A 22,706-nucleotide genomic window follows, 5' to 3' on the forward strand; every position below is an offset into this window, starting at 1 on the left:
TGAGCAGAGATCCGGCCACTGCGCTCCGGCCTGGGCGACAGAGCGAGACTCCGTCTCCGGGGAAAAAAAAAAAACAAAGAACTACGAGCCTATAAACACCAATCTTCTATAAACTGTTCTAGAAAGCTCAGTTTTTAAGGTAGGTAACTGGTAAACTGTAACTTTATGAGTAAATTTAATTCTTTGTTTTCATACAGACAAGAAAGGACTTATTCAGAAAAACCCCACTGCCACGAACCCCCATAAAGCCCTTACCTCATAGTCTGTTGTGATCTGGATGGCTCCATCATGAAGCCCCTCTAATTTTTTTGCAGTAAGTTTGACTCTGAAGACTGCAAAATAGCCTGAAGCTAATGTTACCTGTAGACAGTAGAAATGGTATCATTCATTAGTCTTGTTAGTTGAAGTTTCCTATTAAAATGGAAATGAAAGGCGTAGTGATAAAATGACTTACAAATCCTAACATATACCAGCATGACACTGAATTATCATATCACTATGTACAAATATCTCAAAATAATGTCCATCCTTTGACAGTTCTCTACGACACTTGTTCCATGGGCCAGTGAAAAAGCTGGTTCCTGAAAGAGTGAGGGGTGTGGTCCTCTTGCTAATAAAGCTCCTCACTCTTCACCCATGGACCTGTATGGCCAAAGAGGCTGGAGCAGAGGGACAAAGCCTTTCCCTAACCTTTCAGGCACACTGGAGCCACAAGTGTATACACAAGTGGCTCTGCTTCAAGCTGTGGGTGTCACTCTGTAATGTTAATATTCGTATCTTCAGGGCAGCTGAGGTAGGATTAACAAAACACCAGACCTATGGCATTCCACGGAAACGAGTTTGGCAACACTCTCTGTATGTAAGGACATTTGCTTTTCCTTTCGTAAAACTGCCCCAAGAAGTTCTGTTCTAACCTGCAGATGAGATATCTGATGCTCCTTCTCACAGAAGGTGATTCTCCTTCTTTTTCCAGTAGGTATAAACTCCAAGTTCCCCTTTCAGCACTCGTGAGTGCTGAAACTAATGTATTTGGTTTTCCATTGTTCAGTGCTCTCTTACAACCAACTGTAACCTGCTTATTAGACAGGTAACAATATGTGGGCAGACTCACAGTGATCAAACAATGTTTGCCTCACTGATACTAGGCAGTATCTGGACAGACATATTATTGTGTAATTGAAAATATTTTCTACCAATGTTCAAGGCCATCTCTTTTTCCCAGTAAACTCAATGAACACAGGGTTAGTTTAGTCTCCATGGGAATTTCTCCTGTAATGACACTTGTGTTACAAAAAGATAATTTAAAATTTGTGTCTTATAGAACTTTTTATGACAAGGCAGAATTAAACCCCTTTGGGTTTCAGTGCCCTCATCATAAAGAGGGGGTTGAATTACATTACCTATAAGGTCCTTTTAATAGCAAGTAACCAACACTATCATGAACTGCATAAAAATAATAGTGATGTATGTAACACAGCAATGATCTCCCACTTGCAGTTTAGACAGCATCTTACTTTAAGGAGACAGTAAGAAAGTTTACTTACCGATGATTGGTCTGATAAAGAGGATTTTTCAAACTCTGGCAGGCTTGAAATTATTGTAGTTCTATTGCCTCTTTCCATAGCTACAAGTTCTATTGATAAACCGTCTCCTATGATATGCCAACTTTTTATAGCCAACTTTAAAAAAAGATATGAAAATGATTATCACAACACAAGCATAAAATCCTTAAATGCGACTTAGAATAAAAACAGGTTTTTACCTCAATTGGATTGCTGTTTATAATTGCAAATAAAATATTACTTGCTTCTGTAGCGCTTAGTACTCCAAAATCTATGAAACGTTCCTCTATTTTGGGGGGCAATACGAAGTACTGGAAAGACAAAAGAACCAGATTAAACAAAAAGTCACACTGATGTAACAATATTATGAAGAGAAAGTAACTATATTACAGATGTATTAAAGTTCCCCAAAAATTAGCTGGGCATGGTGGTGTGCGCCTATAATCCTAGCTACTTGGGAGGCTGAGCTGAGGCAGGAGAATCGCTTAAACCCAGGAGCGGAGATTACACCACTGTACTCCAGCCTGGGCAACAGAGCGAGACTCCGTCTCAAAAAAAAAAAAAAAAAAAAGATGTATTAAAGTTCCTATGCTTTATGTATATATGCATAAAACCACACATTTATACAACATAGTTGAGGGCTTTGTATGACAAAAGTCTTTTGAGTAATCAGAAATGAAAACAGCCATGGCTTCTGCTGAGTCGCTATTCCTCCTCTGAGGGCACAAGAAAGAGGCAGGAAGCTAAACTACTAAGAGAGGTTTAGTGGAACCCTGGGGGACCAGGCAAAAAGCATGTGGTCTCAGCAAGCCTCACCAATGATCGCTGAAACAAAACAGATGAAGCGGGAGCGAGACATGAGTGAAGGTCCCTCCAGCCCTCAAATTCTAATCGAGGCCAACTACTTAAAAGGCTACATTTCTAGATGTCCCAGCTTTCCTTTTACCTTTCCTAACAGTTTTATCTCTTATCTAAGCTTCTTTCATTGATCACTCTCAAGATAGCTTTGGTTGGATTTTTTCCCCCTGCTTATTTTCTGTACCAGGAGTACCTTTATTGTTTACTTCTGTATCATATACAATCTTCCAACTTTGCGTCTTTACTACCTTAGTTTCTTCTTTACTATCTGGTTCTCTTCTTTGTCCTGGTATTTCTCGGTTCTGATCATCTCTTCCCTATGTATTTCCCTCTTCACCTTCCTTGTATTCTTTTTCTACCTATCATTTTTCTTCCATTTAGTTCTTTTCTATATTCTCCATTATTACAATAGTTTAAAAGCATATCCCAGAGAAAGCAGAATGTGGAAAAGATCTAAGTAGAGACTGTAACTAGAGAAGTCAACTGTATCACGAGAGAGAGCTGCTGGAAAGGTAAAAACTGACTAGGAGAATGAGATCAATTTGCAGAGCACAGACAATGGCAAACCGTAAGAGTATATAACACGATTGCCTAATAAGATCTGAAAACATTAAAGGTGGGCAGGGAGTTTAAATGTTAAAGGTGGATAATATACTTACATCTAAAAAGCCTGTGTATACCCGCACGGGTAAATGAAATTTAGAAGCATTGGTAATAAGTAAAATGTTGTTATCTATGTGCATGGATGATGTGGAAGGCATAAAAAGCAGGGTAAAAATGTATCCTGATTCATTAGGAAGAATTAAGACTGGTTTGCTGAAGTTGTGAACCTGGGAAATGACAGAAGAGAAAAAAAACAAAGTGTCAGCATCACCTAGTTGGCAGACCAGAAAAATTAAAAGTATGAGGGCTCCTGGACATACTTTAAACATTGTTTTGGCTTCTTCTGGTAGCAACACATCATGAATGAGGACCGCAAAACTGAAAGTGTTAGTAAGGTAAATTGGCCTTTCCACAGGACCAGCAGGACTGTCTCGGATGTGAAATAATGTTGCAGCGTGATCAAATCCCAAGTAACTATTCAAAAAAAAAACAAGAACAAAATAAATCATTTTATTTCCATGTGTTAATTTAAAATCCAAGTTCTTCTGCTGTAAGCATTAAGGATTGTATTAAAGAATTAGAACTATAATATTTTAGTGATTGACTATATGATTTAAAACAAAATTTAGCCTGCAAAATATTGAAATCTAATATCAAGAACCATTCTCTAATGAATTATATTAATCACACAATTAGAATCAAAGACATATCAACAAAAAAAGCTTTACTTTGAAAAAAATCATGTTTATCAGTGAATTGCAAGGAGCTTTGTTAAAATGAATCTTTGCCAAGTTAAGTATTAAACTATCGGTTAAAGTGTAATAGAAAATGAACATGTTACTTCCCACTTATAAAAACTTATAATTCTAGAAGTGTTTATGAATTTATAAAGGAATATAAAGAATTTTGTTTCGAGTGCCAAAATAATAATAATAATAATAATAATAGTCACATATTACAAACACATGTCAGAAAGGAAATGGTTCAAATCATCTAAATAATATTTTAAAAAATCAGAGTTTTGAATCATTAAGTCTTCATTTAAGCCCAAATCCTATCATCCCACTTAAACCCTTTTCTTCTAAGAAAGTAAAATATAAACAAAATATAGGAGGTTTTCTCTTTCATAGTTGGGGCTGTTCTTTTAAAAAATGATTCCATCAAGTTTATGTGAACATGGCTAGTATTTCAGAAGGTCATTCAGTAGGAAACCATAATTTACTGATTAGTAAAAAGTTATAGAATTTATTTTAAAAAGAAACTTACCCATCTAAAACTTCTGCTTGATATGGTATTTCAAGTTTAGAATAACTCTTTTCCTTTGCTTTAACTGTTATTTTCCCAGAAAACTGAGATGGCTTTTTCGCCTTTGATGCTGAAAGGAAGCATTTAAAAAAAATAATCTGTTACCTTTTACTACCAAAGAGAAGTAATGACTTTATATAAACTGACAAAATCTTAAAAAAAAAAAAAAAAAAAAAGTTGAGCTTCCAAATTGGCCAACAGAACACTTCTATAACATTTTAAATGAAACATCACATTTTTCACACAAAAGGGGTAAAATGTTTTATTTTTCCTATAATAAGATAAGCAGATAAAGAATTAGCCGGTGAGCATGGTTCAGGAGGCAAAACGCTGGACCTAAGCTGCTTCGCTGTAGCCACAGGCTTTGGCTTTACTTACAGCAGAATTTCTCATCCTCGGCACTATTAACATTTTAGGCTAGGTTAATTCTTTGTTGCAGGGGCTGTTTTGTGTACTGTACGACATTTAGCGGCAGTAGCATCCCTGCAGCCGTGACTACTAAAATGCCTCTCGAGGTTGCCAGATATCCTCCTGGAGGCAAAATTACCCTCCCACTCAGCCCTGCTGATTTACATTTGAACTGAGAAAGAAAGAACATTTCTTGTATGGCTAAAGTCTTGCTCTATCACCGATAAGGTACCATGGTATAAGAAAAGTAAAGAATTAAGAACTTTTACGTCTCAAATCGGCCAACCCTAAAAACTCATGGTATAAGACGAGATAAATCCCCTCCTGTCATCATATCATATTGTCCTCATCTTAGATGAAGAAAAACCTTTAGAGTTTGTAGCAGCTTAAAATAATTCTGGCTGGGTGTGGTGCCTCACGCCTGTAATCCCAGCACTTTGCCAGGCCGAGGTGGGCGGATCACCTGAGGTCAGGAGTTCAAGACCCTCAGCCTGGCCAACATGGTAAAACCCTGTCTCTACTGAAAATACAAAAATTAGCCAGGTGTGGTGGCACGTGCCTGTAATCGCAGCTACTTGGGAGGCTGAGGCAGGAGAATCGCTTGAGCCTGGGAGGCGGAGGCTGTGGTGAGCTGAGACTATACCACTGCACTTGAGCGTGGGTGACAGAGTGAGACTCCATCTCAAAAAAATAAAAATTAAAATAAATAAACAAATAAATAATCCCATCTGGAATTACAGAAATTGATTCAGTTGGGTCCAATCTAGGCACCCATTAGATGGTTCTTTTCAAAGCAAATAAAGAAGCTGTTTATGTTTATCCTCTTAAAGTACTTTAGGAACACTTCCATTTATGTGAAGAATTCATATGTGAGTTCCGCAAATGTATGTCGTCCGACCTTATGACAAAAAAGAACAAGGAAATGGTATGACATGTAGTGTTTGACTATGTGCAGACATAGACTTTCCATTTTAAAAATTCCCATTCGGCCTCTTATTTCTCTGCTTGCTGGTTAGCCATCTCTGGATGCTTCCAATTTTTCACTATTTGTTCTGATGTAAGACTGATTACAAGGGCCACATTTAAGCATTTCATGAGATTGTATCATACAGACCAAATAAAGTGGTCAAAAAGCTCACGAAAATTCAGTTGAAAATCATAAAGAACGACTTTTGATGAGAAAGATGCTTGATAAGTGAACACTGTAGAGTTAATACATGTATAAGGTGCATTCTAACAATGTTAAAAGTAGAACACACTTCCTGACTGATTTTCACAGCAATCTCAGAGGTGTTTTGTGTGGGGATCCACCATGGTGGTGGGAGAGGTAAATGGTGGGAGGATTTTCACATGATATTAAAAACCCACTTCTAAGAAATGTAGCATTGGCTCTTAAACATGCTTTTCCTTTGCTGTTATATTTAATTTTACATATTTCTTTAAGAAACAATGATCTTAGAGCCCATGATCTCAGAAGAACCAACACTAATGTCATCGCATTTATCTCGAGGAGGGAAACATTCACTGGGTGGTCAATAACAGGAGCTAGAGAAGAGTAGCTCTTCACCCTTGCAGAGCACGTGGAGAACTTTCCGGCATGTCTGTGTAGGGTGGGTCCTAAATTTCTCAGGGGTCAGGAATGACTATTAGCCTCTTTCTCCTCTGTAAGGGAAGACCATGTACCTGGTGATACTGACACGGGTAGACATGAATGTGGTCTCTCAGCAGCATAGAGGACACTACCGCAAATGTAGAAATAACTGTGGCATTAATGCCTTCTATAATACTATTTCTTGACAACTGTATCATAAAGTAGGCTGCCTATGTGATTTTTTTTTTTCTTGGGAGTCCACACTGAGCTCACAGGATGAACCCTGAGGCCAGCCCCACCTGCGCAGCTGCTCCAGACCCTCCCCAGAACTCTCCACAGTGAGCAGCAGGCACAGACGCGCTCACGAACACTGTACGAAGTGTGCTAGTGTCTGCCTACATTCATTGACCAAATACTCTCATCCGCTGAGGAGCTGAGCTTTACCATGCGGACTCTAAGCAGAGATGGCTTTGTCATAAAGCCAAAGTTGAAGCTCTATAGCAGCTACTCACTTGCATGGGTGCCTATGAAAAAAGCCCTGTTCAGAGGTTCAGTTCTCATTTAATTATCTATATGGTTAAGCAGCCATTAAGTCATTATTTTAAAAATGTTGTGGCAGCAAATTTAATGAATGTTCCACGAAAGTAGGCAAAACTGAATAAAAACATGTATAAAAATGGTCTAGTCTGGAGTGACTTAACACTTCAAGTATCAAAATATATACTATACACGTTAGAAGTAATAGCTAACTGGACAGTTCTATTATTTTAGCTTAAGTAGGGCCACCTGCTTTGCCTATAAAAGCCAATATATGAAAATGTTACAAAGAATACTTTTTATTTTTGCTCTCAAATTCAAACATGCTTCTGAACTTCAAATACATCATAACTTCATAATTAAGATGAATTACAATAGATACATGTTTAAAAGGCCAGCCCAGATTATGGAAATGATTCCAATCCTAATGTATTTCTAGTGTTTTTCTAATACTAATACTGATTTAGCTTTATACAGTTGTGGTATCTTCTCTCATGAATCAGTCAAGTAAGAGTTCACGATGGTTTACACGGGGGGAAAAAAAAAAATCAACCTGAGCAGTAATATAAATCCTGATGGTAAAACAATCTGGATTTCTATATTAAGATGTCAATACAGATACTTTCTAGTTTACCAAAGTAACAGCACTCTATCAGAGAGAAAAAGGTGAATACTTGCCATCAAAACTAATGCTCGCAACCTTGGTGTATTTACTTTCTGATGCTTTTAATGTAATTGGTTTAAAGTGTACCGTTATAGCATCATTTTGTGGTGTAGGTCGAACACTCTGCAAAGAGAACAAAAATACATACATGGCATTATTTCAGTCTAATGGTTCAGGTGCCTGATACTTACACTGGAAAGTATACAGGAGTATACTGGAATGTGTACTGGAAAAGTAAAAGTGGACTCTAAATTTGAAAAGTTAAACTTATGTTGTCCCTTTAAATGGAGTAGGCCACACTGGAAAAACTTCAAATTAATTTCATCAGAATATCTTTATAAAAGAAAATGACCAGAGGAGAACAAACATGACACATTTATAAGTGTAAGAATCTGAAGACCAACTATTACATTGGGTGTGAGTACATAAAACATTTAAAAAAGGTACTTGCCGGGCGTGGTGGCTCAAGCCTGTAATCCCAGCACTTTGGGAGGCCGAGACGGGCGGATCACGAGGTCAGCAGATTGAGACCATCGACCATCCTGGCTAACACAGTGAAACCCCGTCTCTACTAAAAAATACAAAAAACTAGCCGGGCGAGGTGGCGGGCGCCTGTAGTCCCAGCTACTCCGGAGGCTGAGGCAGGAGAATGGCGTAAACCCGGGAGGCGGAGCTTGCAGTGAGCTGAGATCCAGCCACTGCACACCAGCCTGGGCGACAGAGTGACTCCGTCTCCAAAAAAAAAAAAAAAAAAAAAAAGGTACTTATTATCCAAATGAATGACTAATTCATACACCAGAGGAGGTGACATCAAAAAGACTTATGGATCCCTCTTAAAGAAATTCACAATACTGAGGAAATATCTGAACCACACGATGGTGAAGAATAAATATGAACTTGGGAGCTGGTGTCTCAGTGCCAAGGTAGTTCTGCAGACTTCCTTTCTAATGGCATTTTCTCCTTCTCTCTAGACATGGCTCTGCAAGTGAGGCGTGCTGCTGTCCAGGGAGAGGGCTATATTGCTGGTTATGGCATTGAGCACGGAGGCAGACCACAGGGATGCTCAGCTTGGAAGTCAGAATGCTTAAATAACAACAAACAGGAAAAGCTCGTACTTGGAGAGCACGCTTTTTAAAAATACATTTTAAGGTACAGTTGTTTTTTATTTCCTCACTGACACAAAGCCCTTTCAGTTGGAAGGGACTTAAAAGATTCCAACCTCCTTCTCTGTTTTACTAATGAAATTTGCAATATTGATGTTTCAATAGCTAGGCACCAACAGGTAGGACTGAAACAAGAATTCCTGGGTGGGTGCGGGGCCTTCGTCTGACATCCTGTTGCACAAACATGTATCACAAAATCCTGGTACTGAATACAACTCTTGATTAAAAAATAATCTTCCTTTATAATTACTTTGAATCTGAACCCTCATGGATTGTGCTTGTTGAATTTTGAAGGGCTTTATAAACTTGTCAGAGCCTGCCATTTCCTGAAGAAAAGAACATTGTCCTTTTCTGTGAAACTTATCAGGCAAGCCCCTGAACAGGGGCACAGTCGATCCAGCAAGTCACTATGTTCTTCCCCCTGGATCCCTTGGATCCCTGCCTGCTTTTTCAGCCCATTTATAAAGGTGAAATCTGCCTCACCGGAACATCAAAGGGCAGTCTCTGGAAGGTGCAATAAGCACCTGAGAAGAGCATGAAGAGAGAAAACTATCCTTGTGCCTTGTGTGTAGGATCACAGGGTATGAATCGGATTATATGATAATGATCAAAGATACTGCTGGAGCAGCTCCCTTTCCATTGGTGGGCCAGTCCTGGGCTGTCAGCAAGTGTTCACAGGGTCTGAAATTAAGGCCCTAAGGATGGTTCTGGGGCCTCAGGCTCTCTTGGCATTTTAACTCTTTTTAACTTCCTCCCTTTTTCTTCTTCAAGAACTCCTCAATTGCTTTTGGATCTCTAGCTCGGGCTGGGAATGATTTGTTCATAGAATACTTTTACTTATCAATAAGCTTGCCATTATTAGCAACATTTAAAATATAAATTTCTTCCTTCACTGAAAGATGTGTGTGTGTGTTTTTAATAATAAAACAAAGCAGAGTTTGAACTGTAGGACAGACTGGGAAAAGTTCCATTTGGTTACACCATACTATGTTACCAGGCTGATACTTTTTCCAAAGAGAGGAAATCAGTACAGAAGTTTATGTGACAATCCAGGGGCATCACTTTATGCAACAAAAGGATGTTTAACTAGAGAGATGTCAGCTTGAGTCAGCTGCCCGTCTTCTCCGGGGCTCATTTCTCTCACCTGTAAAAAAAAAATCCTGGCTGGGCATGGTGGCTCATGCCTGTCGTCCCAGCACGTTGGGAGGCCAAGGCATGTGGATCACGAGGTCAGGAGTTCAAGACCAGCCTGGCCAAGATGGTGAAACCTTGTCTCTACTAAAAATACAAAAATTAGCTGGGCGTGGTGGTGGGTGTCTGTAATCCCAGCTACTCGGGAGGCTGAGGCAGAGAACTACTTGAACCCAGAGGCAGATATTGCAGTGAACCAAGACTGGGCCACTGCACTCCAGCCTGGGCGACAGAGGGAGACTCCTTCACACACCCACACACCCACACACACGGCAAATCCTAAGGGGATGGGTTATTTTCTGAGATCTAATCATCTACAATATTTTGTGAGTCGGTTAATCTTGGTTTTTTCCCCCACAAATGAGCCACTTTTATCTTGAGGCCAGCCTCTGTTAGAGGTGATCACATGGAACTGTAGTTTGCAGAGGACTTTCACAGATATGGCTCCTGAAGTTCCTCACTTGCTCTGCTGAATATGGTCCAGCAACAGTTGAGAGGTGAAGCCAGCTGGACTTCCTGGGCCAAGTGGGGACTTGGAGAACTTTCCTGTCTAGCTAGAGGATTGTAAATGCACCAGTCAGAACTCTGTGTCTAGCTAAAGGACTGTAAATGCACCAATCAGCACTCTGTAAAAATGCACCAATCAGTGCTCTGTAAAATGGACCAATCAGCAGGACATGCGCAGGGCCAAAAAAAGGAATAAAAGCTGGACACCCCAGCCAGCAGAGGCAACCTGCTTGGGTCCCCTTCCATGCTGTGGAAGCTTTGTTCTTTCACTCTTTCCAATGAACCTTGCTGCTGCTCACTCCTTGGGTCTGCGCTACCTTTATGAGCTGGAACACTCACCACGAAGGTCTGCGGCTTCACTCCTGAAGTCAGGAAGACCATGAATCCACCGGAATGAATCAATTCTGGACACATTTTGGTGACCCAGATGGGACACATTTTGGTGACCACGAAGGGACTATCACCAACCGGTGAGCACCATCGGACCCCTTTCACTTGCTATTCTGTCCTATTTTTCCTTAGAATTTGGGGGCTAAATACTGGGCACCAGTTGGCCAGTTAAAAGCAACTAGCACAGCCACTGGACTAAAGACACGGGTGTCAGGTTTTCTGGGAAAGGGCTAAGAACCCCCGACTCTTTGGAGTTGGGAGCGTTGGTTTGCCTGGAACCAGCTTCCACTTTTCCTGTACTTCTGGGCTGGCCTGAGGGTCCACAGAGAGCAAAGTCAGTCAGCTCCGGGATCCCGACAAAAAGTTGGCTGACTGCGGCCATGAGCGGAACTCTCAGAGTTACTTCGCCCAAGCGAGACTCACCCATCTATCCTGACCCTTGCCCTCTGGGTCCTAATACCTGTCAGACAAACTTCCTCTCGCCTCTCTTCTCCGAGGCTAGTCCCACTTCTAAAAACCACTCCCTGTCTCTCGTGCTTTTCTAGTTTCTCCTATAAGAATGATTTCTAGTATAAACTCCAGGACTCTATTCCCTCCGTTAGGCACCCGGACTCACCAATCAGAAAGACATAATTTTTGCCCAAAGCCCCGCTCGGGGTGGGGGGACTACCTGGAATTTTAGGATCCCTCCTCAGACTAGCAGGCCTGACAAAAGCTATTCCTGAAGCCAGGATAGGGGGAGCCTCAGAAACGATATCCTTCCTATTCATATGATGAGAAGTGATGATAAAAGGCGTCACTCTTCCAACCCTGGAGATCCCTTCCCTCGCTCCGGGTATGGCCCTCCACTTCATTTTTGGGGCATAATATCTTTATAGGACGGGGTAAAGTCCCAACACTAACAGGAGAATGCTTAGAACTCTAACAGGTTTTCGAAAATGCATCCGTAAGGGCCACTAAATCAACTGTTCTCAGTTCTCTCTGTGGTCTAGGAGGACATGCAAGGGTGCCGGTCAACAATGCGTCATTAAGCGCCAGTAAATCTGACCTTCCTTGGTCCTCCTTGTGGTCTAGGAGGAAAACTAGTGTTTCTGCTGCTGTGTCGGTGAGCGTAACTATTCCGATCAGCAGGGTCCAGGGACCACTGCGGGTTCTTGCGCTGGGGGAAAACAAACAAACCAAAACCATGGGCGGTTTTGTCTTTCAGATGGGAAACAGGCATCAACAGGCTCACCCTTGAAATGCATCCTAAGCCACTGGGACCAATTTGACCCGCAAACCCTGAAAAAGAGGTGGCTCATTTTTTTCTGCACTACGGCCTGGCCCCAATATTCTCTCTCTGATGGGGAAAAATGGCCACCTGAGTGAAGTATAAATTACAATAGTATCCTGCAGCTTGACCTTTTCTGTAAGAGGGAAGGCAAGTGGAGTGAAATACCTTATGTCCAAGCTTTCTTTTCATTGAAGAAGAATCCACAACTATGCAAAGTTTGCCATTTACATCCTACAGGAGGCCCTCTCAGCTTACCTCCATATCCTAGCCTTCCTACAGTTCCCCTCCTATTAATGATAAGCCACCTCTAATCTCCCCCACCCAGAAGGAAACAAGCAAAGAAATCTCCAAAGGGCCACAAAACCCCCCAGGCTATCAGTTATTATGTCTCCTTCAAGTTGTAGGGGGAGGGGAATTTGGCCCCACCTGGGTACATGTCCCCTTCTCCCTCTCTGATTTAAAGCAGATCAAGGCAGACCTGGGTAAGCTTTCAGATGACCCTGATAGGTATGCAGATGTCCTACAGGGTCTAGGGCAAACCTTCTATCTCACTTGGACAGATGTCATGCTCTTGTCAGATCAAACCCTGGCTTTTAAGGAAAAAAATGTGGCTTTAGCTGCAGCCCAAGAGTTTGGAGATACCGGGTATCTTAGCCAAGTAAATGACAGAATGACAGCCGAAGAAAGGGACAAATTCCCTACGGGTCACCAAACCGTCCCCAGTATGGATCCCCATTGGGATCTAGACTCAGATCATGGGGACTGGAGTTGTAAACATCTGACCTGTGTTCTAAAAGGTTTAAGGAGAATTAGGAAAAAGCCCATGAATTATTCAATGATATCCACCATAACTCAGGGAAAGGAAGAAAATCCTTCTGCCTTCCTTGAGCAGCTACGGGAGGCCTTAAGGAAATATACTCCCCTGTAATCTGACTCCCTTGAGGGTCAACTGATCCTAAAAGATAAGTTTATTACCCAACAAGCCGCAGATATCAGAAGAAAACTCCAAAAGTGAGCCCTGGGCCCTGAACAAAATCTGGAGGCATTATTAAACCTGGCAACCTCGGTGTTCTACAATAGGGACCGAGAGGAACAGGCCCAAAAGGAAAAGCGAGCTCAGAGAAAGGCAGCAGCCTTAGTCATGCCCCTCAGACAAACAAACCTTGGTGGTTCAGAGAGGACAGAAACTGGAGCAGGCCAATCACCTGGTAGGGCTTGTTATCAGTGTGGTTTACAAGGACCCTTCAAAAAAGACTGTCCAACGAGAAACAAGCCACTCCCTCACCCATGTCCACTATGCCGAGGCAATCACTGGAAGGCACACTGCCCCAGAGGGCAAAGTTTCTCTGGGCCAGAAGTCCCCAACCAGATGATCCAACAACAGGACTGAGGCAAGCCTGGGGCAAGTGCCAGCTCATGCCATCACCCTCACTGAGCCCTGGGTACGTTTAACCATTGAGGGCCAGGAAATTGACTTTCTCCTGGACACTGGCGCGGCCTTCTCAGTGTTAATCTCCTGTCCTGGACAACTGTCCTCAAGGCCTGTTACCATCCAAGGAATCCTGGGACGGCCTGTAACCACGTATTTCTCCCACCTCCTCAGTTGTCATTGGGAGACTTTGCTCTTTTCACATGTCTTTCTTGTTATACCTGAAAGTCTCACACCCTTATTAGGGAGGGATATATTAGCCACAACTGGAGCTACTATCTACATGAATATGGGGAACAAGTTACCAATGTGTTGTCCCCTACTTGAGGAGGGAATCACCCCTGAAGTCTGGGCACTGGAAGGACAATTTCAAAAGGCAAAAAATGCCCGCCCAGTCCAAATCAGGCTAAAAGACCCCATGACTTTTCCTTATCAAAGGCAATATCCCTTAAGGCCTGAAGCTCATAAAGGATTATAGGATATTATTAAACATGTAAAAGCTCGAGGCTTAGTAAGGAAATGCAGCCATCCCCGCAACACCCCAATTCTAGGAGTACAAAAACCAAATGGTCAGTGGAGACTAGTGCAAGATCTTAGACTCATCAATGAGGCAGTAGTTCCTCTATATCCAGCTGTACCAAACCCCTACACCCTGCTCTCTCAAATACCAGAGGAAGCAGAATGGTTCACGGTTCTGGACCTCAAGGATGCCGTCTTCTGTATTCCCCTGTACTCTGACTCCCAGTTTCTCTTTGCCTTTGAGGATCCCACAGACCACATGTCCCAACTTTGTGGATGGTCTTGCCCCAAGGGTTTAGGGATGGCCCTCATCTGTTTGGTCAGGCACTGGCCCAAGATCTAGGCCACTTCTCAAGTCCAGGCACTCTGGTCCTTCAGAATGTGGATGATTTGCTTTTGGCTACCAGTTTGGAAGCCTCATGCCAGCAGGCTACTCTAGATCTCTTGAATTTTCTAGCTAATCAAGTGTACAAGGCGTCTAGGTCGAAGGTCCAGCTCTGCCTACAGCAGGTCAAATATCTAGGCCTAATCTTAGCCATAGGGACCAGGGCCCTCAGCAGGGATCGAATACAGTCTATACTGGCTTATCCTCACCCTAAAACATTAAAACAGTTATGGGGGTTCCTCGAAATCACCGGCTTTTGCCAACTATGGATCCCCGGATACAGCGAGATGGCTAGGCCACTCTGTATGCTAATCAAGGAGACTCAGAGGGCAAATACTCATCTAGTACAATGGGAACCAGGGGCAGAAACCGCCTTCAAAACCTTAAAGCAGGCCCTAGTACAAAGCTCCAGCTTTAAGCCTTCTCACAGGACAAAACTTCTCTTTATATGTCACAGAGAGAGCAGGGATAGCTCTTGGAGTCCTTACTTAGACTCGTGGGAAAACCCCATAACCAGTGGCACACCTAAGTAAGAAAACTGATGTAGTAGCAAAAGGCTGGCCTCACTGCTTAAGGGTAGTTGTGACGGTGGCCGTCTTAGTCTCAGAGGCTAACAAAATAATACAAGGAAAGGATCTCACTGTCTGGACTACTCATGATGTAAATGGCATACTAGTTGCCAAAGGAGGTTTATGGCTATCAAAGACAACTGCCTAGATAGCAGGCGCTACTCCTTGAGGGACCGGTGCTTCAAATACGTATGTGTGTGGCCCTCAACCTGCCACTTTTCTCCCAGAGGATGGGGAACCAATTGAGAGTGACTGCCAACAAATTCTAGTCCAGACTTATGCCGCCTGAGATGGTCTCTTAGAAGTTCCCTTAGCTAATCCTGACCTTAACCTATACATCAATGGAAGTTCATTTGTGGAAAATTGGATATGAAGGGCAGGTTATGCCATAGTGATGCAACCTTACTTGAAGGTAAGCCTCTTCCCCCAGGAACCAGTGCCCAGTTAGCAGAACTAGTGGCACTTACCAGAGCCTTAAAACTGGGAAAGGGAAAAAGAATAAATGTGTATACAGATAGCAAGTATGCTTATCTAATCCTACATGCCCATGCTGCAATACGGAAAGAAAGGGAATTCCTAACCTCTGGGGGAACCCCCATTAAACACCACAAGGAAATTATAGAGTTACTACATACAATACAAAAACCCAAAGAGGTGGCAGCCTCACACTGCTGAAGCCATCAAAAGGGGAAGGAGAGGGCAGAACAGTAGCATAAGTGGCTGGCAGAGGCAGAGAAAGACCAGCAGAAAGTAAAGAGAGAGACAGAAAATCAGACAGAGAGGAAGAGAGACAGGAAGAGACAGAGACAAAGAAGGAGTCAGAGAGAAAGAAAGAGACAAAAAGTCAGAGAGAGGAAGAGACAGACAAAGAGGAAGTCGAAGGAGTAACAGAGAGAGACAAAAAAGAAGTCAAAGAGAAAGAAAAAGAAACGGAGTAGTAAAGAAGAAAGTGAACCGCATTCCTTTAAAAGCCAAGGTAAATTTAAAACCTACAATTGATAATTGAAGGTCTTCTCTGTAACCCTATAACACTCCAACACCACCTTGTTGTCCATGTAAGTAAGGACGTACCACAAAAGCACTGAGGCCACTGACAACCCGTAGCCTTCCTATCAAAAATCCTTAAGCCAGCAGGCTTCCTAACAGGAGATCTAAATCTTTACCAATGACCATACAAAGCTCAGACCAGATCTAGGAGAAGCTCCCTTCAGGACAGGAGATGGATGGTTCCTCCCAAGCGATTAAGGGAAAAAGACACAATGGGTATTCAGTAAGTGATAAGGGAACTCTTGTAGAAGCAGTTAGAAAAACTGACTAATAATTGTTCTGCTCAAACCTGCGAGCTGTTTGCACTCAGCCAAACCTTACAGTACTTACAAAATTAGGAAGGAGCCATCTATACCAACTCTAAGTTAATATGGACTGGACGAGGTTTTATTAACAGCAAAAAAATTTTTTAAATCCCAATCTTACAAGGCTTTCAATAAAAGTAAAGTTTCCTAAAAGTTAACAGTGTAACATGTACTATCCTAACTTCTAATCTTATGGAAATCAGTGCCCCTCAAAGCTCAAGTCCCTCAGCGCAGGGTCATACAACTAATACCCCTACTTACAGAAATATCCACTGCTACAGGAACCGGAATAGCAGGCTTATCTATTTTATTACCCTACTACCACAAACTCTCAAAGGACTTCTCAGACAGTTTGCAAGAAATAACAAAATCTATCCTTATTCTACAATCCCAAATAGACTCTTTGGCAGCAGTGACTCTCAAAAACTGCCGAGGACTAGACCTCCTCATTGCTGAGAAAGAAGGACTTTGTAACTTCTTACAGGAAGAGTGTTTTTTTACACTAACCAGTTGGGGATAGTATGAGATGCTGCCCAGTGTTTACAGGACAAGGCTTCTGAAATCAGATGATGCCTTTCAAACTCTTATACCAACTTCTGGAGTTAGGTGACATGGCTTCTCCCCTTTCTAGGTCCTGTGACAGCCATCTTGCTATTACTCGCTTTGGGCCCTGTATTTTTAACCTCCTTGTCAAATGTGTTTCTTCTAGGATCGAGGCCATCAAGCTACAGATGGTCTTATAAATGGAACCCCAAATGAGCTCAACTAACAACTTCTACCGAGGACCCCCGGATCGACCCACTGGCCCCTTGGCAGGCCTAGAGAGTTCCCCTCTGGAGGACACTACCACTGCAGGGCCCCTTCTTGGCCCCTATCCAGCAGGAAGTCACTAGAACGGGCATTGTATAATTCCCAACAGCAGTTGGTGTGTTCTATTTAGATGGGGGATTGAGAGGTGAAGCCAGATGGACTTCCTGGATTGAGTAGGGACTTGGAGACCTTTTCTGTTTAGAGGACTGTAAATGCACCAATCAGTGCTCTGTGTCTAGCTAAAGGATTGTAAATGCACCAATCAGCACTCCACAAAAACGCACCAATCAGCGCACACTGTCTAGCTAAAGGATTGTAAATGCACCAATCAGTACTCTGTAAGATGGACCAATCAGCACTCTGTCAAATGGACCAATCAGCGCTCTGTAAAATGGACCAAACAGCAGGACGCAGGTGGAGCCAAATAAGGGAATAAAAGCTAGCCACCTGAGTCAGCAGAGGCAACCTGCTTGCGTCCCCTTCCACACTGTGGAAACCTTGTTCTTTCACTCTTCACAATAAATCTTGGTGCTGCTCACTCTTTGGGTCCGCACCACCTTTAAGAGCTGTAACACTCACCGCGAAGGTCCATGGCTTCATTCTTTAAGTCAGCGAGACCAAGAACCCACCGGAAGGAACTAACTCTGGATATACAATGAAGGTCTGACCATTTTTCAATATGCTTAAAGGCTAGAAGTGGGAGTTCATCAGTAACAAGCACAACATTTTTTGAGTGTTATCAGCCTGTACACCACCAAGCCAGAAATAGCTAAGCAAGGATGTTTGTTAAAATATAGTCACTGTAAGTAGTAAGAACTTAAAATAGCTGATGAATTTTTTTCATATGAAACACACCACTTTAAGATTTTTCTTACCAGATAAAAACTTTACATTAGTATTGCTACCTTAAAATATGCTGCAGTAATAACAAAGAAATATTCAACTGAAAACTCATGTTTTATATAAGTGGTCTGAATTGTTCACTCATTATCAGTAAAAAGAAACCCAAATTGTTAAAACCCATTTTCCAAGGAAACAATAACAAAGCAAACAAACAAACCCAAGACAAAACATTTAAGTAGCTGGCCCATTCTGGTGTGGCTTTAAATGAGAACTAACACACAATCATCACCTTGTAGTCAGCATATTTATACAAACAACCTGTTTTATATTAGTGACTACTGCTAACTCACAGATAATCAAGAAGTGGAAACACTACTGCAAGTTTCGCAGGAAAGGCAGCTCACAAGCTTGCATATGTTCTAAATAGAGTTCTAGGCTTTTCTCACAACATTCAGACCCAACTAAAGCTCAGTACCCTCAAGTGAAATTCAAGGGTCTGGAACATTCTAAAATTGCTTATAAAAGCACTTGAGCAAACAAGGGAAATAACCTTTCAGCATTTAACATTGTATTTCTAATAATGTGTGTACCAATTCACTAAAGCATATGTTAAGCTGATATGCTTACAGACATGGAAGGACAGAAAGCAAAGGAGACCACTTGGATTCCAATTTGTCCATTACCAAGGGAAACCTCATCCAAACATTCCTCTGAAGACATCTCAGGCAAACTTATTCCATCATTTATATAGCACTAATGTTTTGTAAATGCTGAAGAAAGCCATTTTCTCAAAGTTGCATTACAGACATATTAGGAGAGTTTGGACATGGGCATCCTGTCTGTTAGCAGGTGAGGAACTTTTATTTGGAATTGCTTGCTTTAGTAATCCCATATTTAGAAAGAGAATGAATTCCCTGAAGGGGAATTAAAAAAAAAACAAAAAAAAACTCCAGCTTCTAGCACTGCTTAGCAAATCCTAAAAATTCTATGTTTGTGAAACAGGAGGAGGCAGGAACCCTTCTAAATAGCCATCAGTCTAAGCCTGGTGAATTATGCAGAAAATGCTGAAACACACAGAAAAAAACTTAAGAAGAGCTCTGAAAACTCAGTTTCCACGGTGGGTGGGCTTGCCTCATAGCTGATAAGGTGGGACGTCTAAGCCACCATCATTTCTCAGGCTGACTGCTAAATCAGATCCCAAGTGGTCTCCTTTGCTTTCTGTCCTTCCATGTCTGTAAGTTCACTCTCCACAAAGTAGCTACAGTGACCTTTACAACACATAAATCAGATGATGTCACTCTGCTGTTTAAAATCCTATACTAATTTCCCATTACACTTAGAATAAAATCTAAGTATCTCCCAGAGTTCCAGGAAGCCCTGATTAACAGTGAGCTCCATGGGGTAGGGAACTCCGGTGGTCTGATCCACTGCTGTATTCTCAGTCAGCATAGCAGCTGGCATATAGTTGATGCTCATTAAATGTTTATTGAATGGGTGAATGAAAGAGGAAATAGCTAACCACCAAAACACTGGCAGAGTTTGGGCTTTGGATATTATAAAAGACATACACATAGGTAGGTACAGATGTATTATATTAATAGATATATATAGGTTTTTAACAGAAATATTGACTGTGCAATTAAAACGATACATTCATAAATATGTGATTGCTAAGTGGCACTGTATAATATACTTTCATGTTTCATATACCTTTTACTTTTTTTTTTTTTTTTGAGAGAGAGTCTTGCTCTGTTACCCAGGCTGGAACACAGTTGCGCGATCTTGGCTCACTGCAACCTCCACCTCTGAGGTTCAGGCAATTCTCCTGCCTCAGCTTGAGTAGCTGGTACTACAGGCGCGTGCCACCATGCCTGGCTAATTTTTGTATTTTTAGTAGAGACAGGGTTTCGCCATGTTGGCCAGGCCGATCTTGAACTCCTGACCTCAGGTGATCCACCCGCCTCAGCCTCCCAAAGTGCTGGGATTACAGGTGTGAGGCCACCATGCCTGGCCTATTTTTGCATTTTTTATAGTTGTGTAAGTCACTTCCAGGAAAAAAAAAAAAAAAGCTCTCAGTTTTCCTATTTAGAAAACTAGGACCACTGCACCTTATAGGTATTAAAGTAATACATTTACTACATAACAGCACTAGCCTAGTGCCTGACTCAGTAAGAGGAAAAATGTTCACCTACAATGTATCCAAAAACTCCTTAGTAAATAAGAAAAAGGACAAACAGGGGCCTATTTAATGCCATGTCATAAGTGAACTGAATACTAGTTCTTTACATTCTTCGGGTTACTTGCCAATTTCATTTTTCTATAAAATGTTCATTGAAAAAGATATTTTAGTCCATTCATTGTATGTAAAAAGTTAGGCTGGTTTGCTCAGGCTTAGTAAAGGTACTTTCCCATCAAATCCCCAAATCACATTGGGAGAAATGCTAGGTCAGATATGAGGACGCTGCCTGCACCCCGATCCCACTGGTGAGGAAGGTCACTGGGCATCGGAACATCGTTACCTGGGAAGACCATCTCTTGCTTCCTCGCTGGGGTTTGTGTATTCTTCTCTCTTTGGTCTACTCCACCAGCTGGTGAGAAAATCTGGGTATGGCCATCGATGGACAAAGGTCCCTTAAATCTCAAGCCCACATGATCTATATCTCATTTTATCAGTTCACAGGAGTTTCCGGTATCAGCACAAATTATAGTAAAAATGTTCTATTTTCCTATATAATGATTCCCTATGTATATATGTTAGGGACCTCATCAGAGAGAGAGGTTGTGGGCCAAGGCAAAACTTAGATATCCCCCTTTTCCCTAAAACGATCTAACGGCACCTCAATTCCACTATATGGCCTAAAAGTAACTTATTCGGTACATATGTGTGAGGGAGTTTACAGTTTATAATGTGCTGTCTATGACAGTTCAGTAACTGCTAGTTAGGAAGCCTGCGACAAGTGTTAACAGCACTTTACCACTACCTACAACATTTTTTTTTTTGCTTATTTTCTTCCCAGTTCATCTGACTCTTTTTCCTCTTTCCTGCCCATACCTCAACTCCAACAACCAAATCTGATAAAATCCTTATAACCTGTTTTTCTTTCCACATGGCCCACAGATTTTAGGATCTATCAGAACAGGCCTCTTATATGACTGTGCCTGTATAAGAAACTCATGAACTTTGGTTCAAACTTACTTTGAAAAGACTGCCTATTTCCCGCTCATCCTTAAAATCTGGGTGGCTGGGGCCGAACTGGTTTCTCACATCACACTTAGAACCAAAATGTCACCAGGTCATCACAAAATAGAATTCTTTTAGAGTAAGGGTTTAATTATTTTTAACTTTGTAATACATGTGAAAACAAAGAATATATAAATTAGAAAAAAAAAAAAAAGAAGTAAAAACTTACTGTTATTGGTACATCTTTTGTTCCTGAATTTAATAAATGAAGGTTTAAAACTTTTGGTAGATCTGTTAAAATTGAGGAAAAGAAATATTTCTTAAAAAGATGTGTCTTTAAACCAAGTTAGAATCTTCACCTTGTAAGACATCAAATTGAAACTATCAATTTGTGAAATACAATGACAATAACATTAATAAAAAGAAACATTAGGTGGTAATTGCTTTACTCATAAGGACATTGTGTATTATAAGAACTGTTCCCTCTTAAACCAGATTTTTGAAAACCCCAAAATATACACTTTTTTTTTTTTTTTTTAAATGAGACAGAATCCTGCTCTGTCACCAAGGCTGGAGTACAGTGGCGCATTCTTGGCTGACTGCAACCTCAGTCTCTAGCGTTCAAACGATCCTCCCACTTCAGCCTCCTGAGTAGCTGGGATTACAGGCATGTACCACCATGCCCAGCAGACTTCTGTACTTTTTTTTAGTAGAGATGGGGTCTCATCATCTTGGCCAGTCTGGTCTTGAACTCCTGGCCTCAGGTGACCTGACTGCCTCCACCTTCCAAAGTGCTGGGATTATAGGCATGAGCCATCATGCCCAGCCTCCAAAATATTATTTTTTTAGTGAACTCAGACATTACTAATCTTTTAGCTTTTCAGCAAAACATAATGAAGCAAATTAATAATTTACAATGTAAAAACATATTAAAAGCAAATCTAACTTTTAAAGATGTGGTTTTCAATCTTAACTACATTTTATTATATATACAGTCCATATACATCCCAAATTACAAGTACTCTTAGTTTTTCCTTAGTAAAATTCTTTACTTGGTTGTTTTTAATTGTAGAATTTGAATTTTCTGAACAGCTGTGACAAGCTTTTAACATTTTGTCATAATGTAATTTAATAAACTCACATCTAAACAAAATCCAGAAGTAAAAATCAACATTGAGCATAAATGAATCCATGAGCAACTGGATTAAGAAACTAGAAAACTACTTTCTGCCTCAATCTTCCATTTAGATGACTTAAATTATCCCATGGCCTTGTTTTCCAACCTGGTAAGCAATGCCACCCACCCCTCAGAGAAATGGGGTATAAATTGGTAAACGCACTGAGTCTGAAAAGAAGATTTGTACAAGATCATGCAACCCACTGCGAAATAATGTTAAAGCTGAATTACAAAGTATAGTAGACCACTGAATACAGGGATTTAAAAAAATAAAGAACAACAACTCCATAAAGACTCTTTTAAAAGATTTTTTTACCTTGTGTTCTTAGTGTACCAAAATCTAACATTTCAGTTGAGGAATAAATCCCAGGAGCTTGGAAAAAAGAAAA

General features: G+C 41.2%; 1 protein-coding gene across 2 annotated transcripts in view; it reads right to left on the minus strand.

The window, feature by feature from the left end:
* Positions 1–22,706, minus strand: part of TMEM131 (transmembrane protein 131) — a 250,769-nt gene that overhangs the window by 58,491 nt on the left and 169,572 nt on the right. For both annotated transcript variants that reach the window (XM_033238933.1, XM_033238932.1), the window contains exons 10-18: positions 22,634–22,690; positions 21,370–21,431; positions 7,543–7,651; positions 4,290–4,398; positions 3,344–3,497; positions 3,080–3,250; positions 1,763–1,873; positions 1,545–1,679; positions 256–360 (exon numbers count right to left, since the gene is read on the minus strand). In XM_033238933.1, the coding sequence (XP_033094824.1) occupies positions 256–360; positions 1,545–1,679; positions 1,763–1,873; positions 3,080–3,250; positions 3,344–3,497; positions 4,290–4,398; positions 7,543–7,651; positions 21,370–21,431; positions 22,634–22,690 (1,013 nt within the window). The remainder of the gene's footprint in view (positions 1–255; positions 361–1,544; positions 1,680–1,762; positions 1,874–3,079; positions 3,251–3,343; positions 3,498–4,289; positions 4,399–7,542; positions 7,652–21,369; positions 21,432–22,633; positions 22,691–22,706) is intronic.

This window comes from Trachypithecus francoisi, unplaced genomic scaffold (genome assembly GCF_009764315.1).
Source record: "Trachypithecus francoisi isolate TF-2019V2 unplaced genomic scaffold, Tfra_2.0 Lachesis_group17, whole genome shotgun sequence".
NCBI classification, from domain to species: Eukaryota; Metazoa; Chordata; class Mammalia; order Primates; family Cercopithecidae; genus Trachypithecus; species Trachypithecus francoisi.